Source organism: Acipenser ruthenus, chromosome 8, assembly GCF_902713425.1.
Source record: "Acipenser ruthenus chromosome 8, fAciRut3.2 maternal haplotype, whole genome shotgun sequence".
Lineage (NCBI taxonomy): Eukaryota > Metazoa > Chordata > Actinopteri > Acipenseriformes > Acipenseridae > Acipenser > Acipenser ruthenus.
Window position 1 is genome coordinate 13,239,885 of NC_081196.1, and position 8,966 is coordinate 13,248,850.

Consider the following 8,966-nt stretch of genomic DNA (forward strand, 5'->3'; position numbering starts at 1 on the left):
AGAAAATGAACTGTGAACCAAGTGCTTTAGATTGTCTGTGTTAATTGCCTGTAATACAAACACTGATTATTACCAAAGGACTTTGCCCTGAAATGTTCAGATGCCAACAGCATGTCTTCACCCTTCTGGTAGTCTACTGTCCAATTGAATTCTTTATTTGTGTTCATTTTCATGGTTGACTGCCATTTGAGAAATAATTCCATATTTTAAAAAATAACCAAGTTAGTGAAAATGGGTTGTATATTCTATATAAAACAATGGCTTTAAAATTACTTCCCCTTAAATTACATATTTAAAAGGACTTAACCAGGTTGGCAGCTGCTCGCTTAATTGGACATTAACGAGTATTTAATTAAATATCAAACCATTCTGAAAATAAGATGATATATAAAATGTAATGAACAAATAAGCATTCTGTACAGTATTGTAAAAACACTTAAAGAAAATATTCTGAAAGAACCACACCAAAAGAGAAGAATCTAAAATCTTTTAAAAATAAAATGGTGATCATTTGCAATTGTTCTCATGTTTATTAAATTTAAAAAATCCATGATGTTACTGATTTGACCCTGTATGAGTAAATGGTTTTCATATAAAAGGTAATGCAAGGTGGTATAGATATAGTATTTCAGTTTACTTATTGCTGACCCCAAAAAGAATCCTACCGTAAAAAAGGAGCTAGAATTCTGTGTGAATAAGGAAGCAATAGTAACTTAAATAACCAACTCGCAAAACTAATTCTAGCCATAATCTAGCCCTACTAACTCAATCAAATTTGTGTTGACAACATTTAAATACAATCCGAATAGAGACAAATAACATTAAAAAAAATAAAGTCTGTTGAAATAAGCATTGAAATACTGACAAATTATCACAGCATGTATTAACTCTTCAATATTAAAGTTAGCAGGTAGCAGCCCCTTCTGTCTTCACAGACAGGTTTCTACTTGGTTCCGATGAAGGTGAGCTCTGCCATGCCGTCTCGGATGCCCCGGAAGTACTCCAGCGTGGCCTGGTGAATGCGGTGCTGGTACAGGCCGGAGCTCTTGACGTAGCGCAGGAAGTGTGGTGCCCCGGGGAAGATGATGTTGTCTGCCAGGATAATGCTTCCCTTCCCCAGCAGCCCGCTCCCCTCCAGCAGCTGCAGGTCTCGTAGGTAGCAGCGCTTCCAGTGGTCCATGAACACGAAGTCCAGACGTTCAACCCCAAAGCGCTCCCTCAGCTGGGGGATCACCTCCTCTGAGGGGCTCACAATCAGCTCCACCTGGGGGAGGAAACCCAGCGACATCATTTGTCAGGTTTTACAAAACCAACAGAACCCACGATGAGAGGGCATTACTTTCTGGTTGTTGACTGTCAAATACACTAATTATACAGACAAGGTCAACTACCAAGGTAATTCCCGATAATCAGAAACCGGTAATGGTGCCTTTATTGCCATTTTAAATACAATAATTTAATTGCAGATTTATTTACATATTAATAATGTTTTACTTCTATTTAGTTTTTTCTTTTAAAACTAGACATTCTAACGGAATGTTCTGTAGTACTACGTGGTAATGCTCCTTGTAGGGATTCCTAATTGGTCAATGAAAGTTGTGAAGTTAATAAACCCCTTTAAGTAACTATTAAATGCTAACACTATATGCAAGTTTAAGAACATTGCATTTACCAACGAAAGGATGCCATTTAACCCATCTAAGCTTGCCCTGGTCCTAGTAAGCTGACTGATATCAGAGCTTTGTCAAGTTGGGTGTTAAAGAATCCAAGTGATGTTGGGATTTTTAATTCTAAATCTACACACTGATTTTCGGTGAGGCATTCTAGACCCCACACCAACTACCATTTCTTATTTAAAATAAAAATCCACACATTATTTTAACTAGATACCTAGACGGGGGAAGATATAAACTTTGTGAATGGGAAACACATACAAGTCATAAAGCCAAGGTGTATGTTAGCTCACCGTGTCATCATCAAATCCAGCCAATCGGATGACCTTCTCGGCTATGGTGGCATTGCACTCATCCATCTCAACAGAATAGAGCCTGGCACCAAGGGGCAGTCCACGTGCGATACGGACCGCAGAGTAGCCACAGTGTGTGCCCAGCTCCAGCACAGTCAGAGGGGCATTGTCCGTAATGAGGCGGTCCAGAACTTTACCTGAGGTGAGATGAAGACATACAGCCATGAGCAGGGAATTGAGACTAATTTTGGTCAGGGGCAAACACTAGCTTCTAAAGCAATTTTTTTGTACCAGGATAATACACTGCTCGTGATGTTACATCATAAATCTCTACCAACTTTCATGCCTTTTAGGTACTAAGAAATAGACTTGGGGAAAAAATGACGGTTGAAGCTGGTACCTTTCTTGGGGCCAATGTTGCTCATGTACTCCACACGGCTGGACCAGTGGTCGAAGGTGTCCAGGATGCTGTCCGGGTCCCCTGGGAGGGAATGTGTGAGCAGGTACTGAAACGCCCGCTCTTCACGGGAGATCCCTGTCGTGCAGTCCAGCACCATGCGAACCAGCACGGCCCGGTACAACAGCAGGAAGTGGTACCGGTACCGGATTATCAGCGTCACGAGTAAAGGGACGAAAGCCAGCACAATTGCTGGGGACACCATCTCTGATCTGTTTGGAAAAATAAAAATGCAATACATTTTTTTGTTTTATATAGGAAAAAGGTAATGTTTTATCACTCACGTTTAAAAAAAAAAAAATACATAAAAAGACAAAAAGTAGGTCGAAAGAATACCATTAATAACTATATATTCTAAATTAATACCCAACATTTCAAGAACAGTTTGGAAGCATTTACATATACTTAATTCAATTTTTTTTAAAAAATATTTCCACCAATAGTGGCTTTTAGAAGGGATGCAAAATTTACCAGACATTTGAGTCCACATTAAAAGGACATTAAGAGCACATGTAAAGTATGCAAATATATAAGAGAACTCGCACATAGAGAAAATATATATTTTAGTCATAAGAAACTCAGCATGCAAAACTAGCCAACTTTTTATGGTATATTTTGCCAAAAACGTAACAAAATAGGTAGGAGAGACAGATACAACATTATATAAAATACAGAATCACCTATCAAACCATAAGAAATGAAGTAACTAATAGTTCAGCACTTCAAGAAATGAACACAACATGAATGGCCTACAATTAGTAGTTTTAGAATAAATAAAATTACAGAAGAATAAAAGGAAAATAAATGGATACATAGACTCAATACATTGATGCCTTAATGTTTAAATAGAAAGGAATAGTAAACTGTCACATCATTAACTATGTAGTAAGTTACATCACAAACACATTAATAGATTGAAATAGAAATAAGTGAATGTAGTTACCATGGCATCAAAAGCATACAAGTACCTCCACGTCCCCCCCCCCCAAAACACACTTTCCATTGACAAAGGCATGTTAAACATACAGAAATTTTGGGAAGTTGGCTCTTTTGAGCAGAAATTATATATATAATGCATTGGATCATTCACATCCCTGGGATGCCATTGTAATACAAGTGTATCACCTACAGAAACACAGAGATCACAGCATTACCAGCAATGGCAAAAAAATCGATTATGACGGCACAGTGGTTGTGATATGTTACTGTAACATGGCACCACTGTGTATTTGTTTATACTATGTACATGAAAAAGTTACCACTGTAGTTTCATTCTACTATGACTATTGTACACAAGATGACCATACTGACCTACCAGAGCTCCTTCTCAGATACAACTGCACTGTCATTGAAGACCATTTTCCAACCAGAACTACAAACTCGGGAGCAGTGGGAAGCCAAAATACAGTTTATTTAACACCAGCACAAACTTCCTTCTAAACAAAATATTCTTATTTGAAAACATCCCTGGGCATATACTTTCACAGCTTGGCAACAAAGAACTTCTTAATGCATAGAAACACCCAAGCTGCACCTACACAAATAGCCATGCAGTTAAACAATAACACTAAAACACAAACACCACAATACTCAAATATACAAGGCCTGGTTTTCAAAAGCTGATTTAATGGCCTACTCTTATACAAGGAAGTATAGTTCTTTTAAGTATATTCAATTACCATTTTAACGTATAAACAAGGCTTTGTTCTGCCAAGTCACAAAACACAGTAATTGGCATATTATTATTACCATCATCAGACATTATTCTGGAAGATCATGTTACTAAACTTTGAAAAAAGCAGGCCCTAAATAAGCACACTCACAAAACACAGGAATGACTAGGTAGGTGCATGTTTGTGAGCAATCAGTAAAACATATAGTTCCCACTCACCTGTTTGGAGCTGTACGCTGGACTGATGGCTGAGAGATGCTTGCTCTGTGCTCCAGTTTAAGTCACAGCGAGGAAATAGGGAGCGTGCATTATTGATAACTGACCTCCAGCCAGAACAATCCAGACATGCAAAGGGAGAGGGATCATGTTCTGTTTGACAGGTGCATGTGGAACAGGGATCAGGTTACTGTACCTAGAATTCACTGGAAAGATCTAAATGGTCACTGTACTATAGAAATTTTATTTATTTCTTTTACATAACAATTCACCATCTTTAACCAAAAGGTATCATACATTTACAGATGCTTGAGAGTTTCTCGTCACCCCCAGCCACACCATATCCCTTACTCCATACCCCTGATACAGCATCACCGTCACCCGCAATACCAGTAGTTCTCTGCTTACAGGTAGTCAGTAAGCTACAAACAGGGGATTCTCCTGCTACCATGTTATTGACCATTTCATGCATGAAATATCTTTAAAAATAGCTGGAAAAATTGTTTTAGACACACTGCTTTATATGGGGGGGGGAGCATCCTCATAAGAGGCTACCATGCATTTGTGTCTTCCATATTGTCCCCATATAACGACTAGGAGACAGTTTTTTGTATCTGTCCCCATATGCAGTCGCCATGCATCAAAGGGTTAAACAAATTCTCAAATGGTCTAAAATCAGGTTCTTTCAGCGTAATTAGGAAAGTAATACCAAACAAGTGTACTGACAGGAATTATAAATGTGACAAGCCAAAGTGTGAGTTACATTTTTGTGACAGGAAATCAAACCAGTCAAAATAAACAATGCTATATTTTCAAAACATTATAACACCTATTTTGTTAGAAAACTGGAAACAAGTAAAGCTAGAATATTAGACTAGTTTACTGGTCTGTGGTTTTGAGTGGAGCGGTCTTTTCTACACTAATTCCTAATCTGTTTACACAGCATTGTGAGGTTATTGGAAGAATGAGAAACAAAGTATAATATAAATACAAAACACATATTTTTTGTTTTGTTCAAACATACATTTATTGTATTAGGGTCCAGTAATGGGTACATATTTTTTTAACTAGAATATCTAAAACAAAATACAAGCCTCCTGTCAAAGGATAATATAAACTTAACCAATTGTGTGGGACCACTGGTCTTTTGGTTTAGGTTTTTTTTAGATTAAAGTTTAAATATTATGAATGCAAGCAGCCAAGCTTAGAAGCCATCAACAGCTTGTTTTATTTATGTTGTTACCACTCAATATTTCTGTTAACATAAGAGCTTCTTAAATGACAAAAATGAAGGCCCCAAAACAATAAATGTAAATTTACCTAGACAATGGAACTGGTAAAACGTCTTTTCAAAAGTGTTTTTTCTTTTTTTTTTTTAAACATAGGCAAATGTATGGCAATACATAACAGGTAAGATTTACCGGAATTATTTTCTTAGCTCTATGTACTTTAACATACAGTAGTAAAGCGGGTTCTTCTCTAAACTGTTGAACACACACACATGTTGAGTTGCTGGGTGTCAGCATTGCAATTTGCGGATGCTACGTATCAATTTTCTCAGCTCCTTGTCCCCACGCTGCCAGCGTACCACTCTGGAAAGGACCAGCCTGTCCCCTGCCCTGTTCGCCAGGGCCAGCAAGGTGTCAGAGGTATCAGAGAGCTCATCGCAAGTGCACTTTCCTCCTCCAGGCAGCCAGAGGGCGCTCCGGAGTATTGCTTCCTCCTCCTCCGCGTGGTTATTCTTGCGCAGCAGCATCCGGCTCTTGCCCTCACCCACAATTTTTCTGTCTTCCCCTTCCACCATCGACTCCCGTACCTTCAGCCTCATTGCTAGTTACATACAAACACAAACATGATTCAATCTCCTGTGTTGTAACTAAGTTCTGAAATTCCATGTCCCTACACCCCTCACACCATTATTGTTCTTTGGTTCCTGAAACACCTCTGAAGGTATAACACTTCAGAGCAGCCCGTACCTTCTACAGGACATATCTAACTGTTAAGTGGTGCTCTGCCAGCAAAGCAATCATCGGGAACTCTGACAAATATAAAATCGCCCTACCTATTTACATAGTGTTGTACCTTGAGAGACGTACACATAAGTAACACTTTTCCAAATTCCTCAGTCTAAGCATTGGCCAGAATAAAGACTGTGAACAAAGGCCCTTGTCTGATGTGGTTGATTTATTATTCAAGACTTTTATATTCTTTGTTTTCCCAGGTGTTCAGATTGGCTGACTGGTATACAGAAACAGCTGGTCACATTCTACAACAGTGTCAAACTCAATTAGTTGTGCTAATCGCACGCTAATCAAGGATTTTTCTGGAGCCTTTACCACAGATGTAGACTAGTATATTGCTATTAGTTTGATACTGACTAAATCACCCAATGCAAGGTTACTTTTCCATAGAACGGACCTTCCTTTGAAAACAATTTTAATCATTTATAATGGAGTACAACCATAACTCAACATTGAACTCACCAAAATCATTCTTGCAGTAGTTCTGTAGGATCTCATTTTCGTCTTGTCCGGTTGACCTGCAGGCATCACAAACCAGTGTCTCTGTGGGAAGGGACAGCTGGTTTTACTTTCTTGATTTGTTACTTCTTGTGTAAAATGTATTTACAGTATGCTGATCCATTCATTGTTTTTTTTTTTTTTTTTATAAATACAATTCCCCCATTTACTTAAGGGTCATTCCAGCTCAAGTGGACCAAGGGGCTTATTAACCCCATAGACCAAAGACATGCTTTACTAATGCAATGCATCATTCCCCACATGGAGGTCAGGTCATTAAAAGGTAATCAGACACATTTTCTCCATATGGGAAATGAGTTACAGAGCTCCTTTTGTATTGCAAAACACAACATAAACTACAATGGAGGCAACACCACCCTAGAATTTGGGCCAGTTGAGTTAGAATGACCATAATAAGCCATAGTGTTTAAGTTGCATGCAGTATCACATGTTACCTATTATAACAAGCGATATGAATAATGTGTTGTCCCTGCAGTTTAAGACTGACTATACTCAATAGTTAGCAACTATATCTCCCGTAGCTCTTCCTGGTGTGACAAGAGCCACCTCAGACCTCAGTTTGGTTATGCAGCTATTCAGAAGGAGAGGGTAATGCCTGCGACAAACAGGACAGAAATACATTTTTTTTCCCGTAAAACATTCTTACCAATATTCTCCTCCTGTTTCTCGTCTAAATTCTCGGATAGAGAGTCGTCAGAGCCGCCCGAGGGAGGGATGCACAACTCGGTGCCTGGTGGGAATTGGCTACAGTTGAGCATCTCGGGCCATGGAAAGCCGAATGCGCTCATGACGGGCACGCAGCCGTCCCGCACCCCCTCACAGAGGCTCATGCATGGGCGGATTGGCTCCAGCAGCTCGCTCAGACATACGGGCGCAAAGAGGGAGCAGAGGAACTTCTTGGTGTCACGATGACAGTGCTTGGAGACCAGGGGCACCCACGAGCCGGCCTGCTGCTGCGCCTCCTTCAACGTATCGTGGCCCAGAAGATTGGGCAGCCGCATCTCACGGTAGCCCACGTTATGACAGAGGCCCATGGTGCTGGGAATGGGCTTGCAAACTGACCGCTTGGTGCTGTAATCCGACACTGAGAAGGGGAAGGTTGATCCTGAGGTAAATACCGTCCAAAATAGTACCAGGGTACAGACGGGGAGCGAGAGGAGATCCATTTTGATTGTTATTTTTTTAAAGTCTTGAAAACTTAGTCTGAACAGAATTTAACAAGTCAAAACAACATTATTTCAGTAGTTATACGAGGAAAAGGTCGTAAATCCTTCAACTTTATTAGCCAGTTCAGGCGCTGTGCTTCCTGCAACGTTATTCCAAATGTAGATGGCTTTGAAATGCACTTTTCTTGCACTATAAATAGTATTTCTCAGGCTCCCTGTCGTTTATTTGACACGAGTAATTCGATATTGTTAACACGTTATTTTTTGCATGTTATTTGGTTTAATATCTGTCAGTTTTCAAGTATGAAACTCAATGCTCAATTTCCTGATTTTTTAATCTTCATTGGGAACACACACTGGTCCCTTGCCTATAAAGTTAGCCTAGTACCTACCAACTACAATGTCCTTCCTGTTCCAGAAGTGCAACTCCAATTCGTCATGTGCGTCACACAAGTACTTAATAACACACATCAAAGGAATCCCGAAAAAGCACTATAACGTTTTGATATTTCTCGATATTCTGAATCCAAAACAAATAGACCAGTAATACTATTCCATTAGGTTTTTGTAAACATTGGTTGCCACCAGGTAAAGGCACGAATACTTGCAGATATTAACCCCCAACACGGTCACCTTTTTAACTTATCCCACGCGGTGTTACACAGACGGTCCAATCAGTCTCTTATCCAGAATAATGCCACTTAATTGTCGAATTTAATTTCCCTTCTTGCTGAAGAAGCAGTCCCATACCGTGATTGATCTCGCCTATAATTTTCAATTGAAACAAGGGGCGCGGATTTGTTTACCTCTGCCGTGGAAGCGGTCCCTTAAAATATCGGCATATACATTTCCTATCCATGAAAAATCAAGCATGTGCAAAGTTACCAGTCGAAAACAACAACAGAGTATGCAGGCTCTTTCTTTGTTGTTGAACGGATGCTTCTGTGTG

The 8,966-nt window shown here is 39.5% G+C and overlaps 2 protein-coding genes across 4 annotated transcripts; both read right to left on the reverse strand.

Moving 5' to 3' along the window:
* Positions 1-38: 38 nt before the first annotated feature.
* Positions 39-5,144, reverse strand: LOC117405881 (transmembrane O-methyltransferase homolog). 3 transcript variants are annotated; one of them, XM_034923965.2, is made up of 5 exons: positions 4,315-5,144; positions 3,739-3,795; positions 2,367-2,635; positions 1,967-2,163; positions 39-1,264 (listed from the first exon to the last, which is right to left on the reverse strand). In XM_034923965.2, exons 3-5 carry the CDS (start codon positions 2,626-2,628, stop codon positions 944-946), a joined length of 780 nt encoding a protein of 259 aa, XP_034779856.2. In that variant the 5' UTR covers positions 2,629-2,635; positions 3,739-3,795; positions 4,315-5,144; the 3' UTR covers positions 39-943. The 3 variants fall into 3 exon arrangements, with proteins under 3 accessions (XP_034779856.2, XP_033865229.3, XP_058884533.1); XM_034009338.3 differs by having other exon boundaries at positions 3,735-3,795; XM_059028550.1 differs by lacking the exon at positions 3,739-3,795.
* A 168-nt stretch (positions 5,145-5,312) lies between these two features.
* Positions 5,313-8,966, reverse strand: LOC117973035 (secreted frizzled-related protein 2-like). The gene is made up of 3 exons (XM_034923964.2): positions 7,498-8,966; positions 6,795-6,875; positions 5,313-6,141 (listed from the first exon to the last, which is right to left on the reverse strand). The coding sequence occupies exons 1-3, from the start codon at positions 8,015-8,017 to the stop codon at positions 5,831-5,833; spliced, it is 912 nt and encodes a 303-aa protein (XP_034779855.2). The 5' UTR covers positions 8,018-8,966; the 3' UTR covers positions 5,313-5,830.

Excerpts from the sequence above, each read along its gene's own strand:
- LOC117405881 (XM_034009338.3), bottom strand. The coding sequence starts at position 3,772 with ATGACAGTGCAGTTGTATCTGAGAAGGAGCTCTGGTAG. Across the intron at positions 2,636-3,734 it reads CTGAGAAGGAGCTCTGGTAG|ATCAGAGATGGTGTCCCCAG; the intron begins GTCAGTATGGTC and ends TTTTCCAAACAG. Across the intron at positions 1,265-1,966 it reads CTGGATTTGATGATGACACG|GTGGAGCTGATTGTGAGCCC; the intron begins GTGAGCTAACAT and ends TTCCTCCCCCAG.
- LOC117973035 (XM_034923964.2), bottom strand. The coding sequence starts at position 8,017 with ATGGATCTCCTCTCGCTCCCCGTCTGTACCCTGGTACTATTTTGGACG. Across the intron at positions 6,876-7,497 it reads GAAACAGGAGGAGAATATTG|AGACACTGGTTTGTGATGCC; the intron begins GTAAGAATGTTT and ends CCCTTCCCACAG. Across the intron at positions 6,142-6,794 it reads CTACTGCAAGAATGATTTTG|CAATGAGGCTGAAGGTACGG; the intron begins GTGAGTTCAATG and ends GTATGTAACTAG.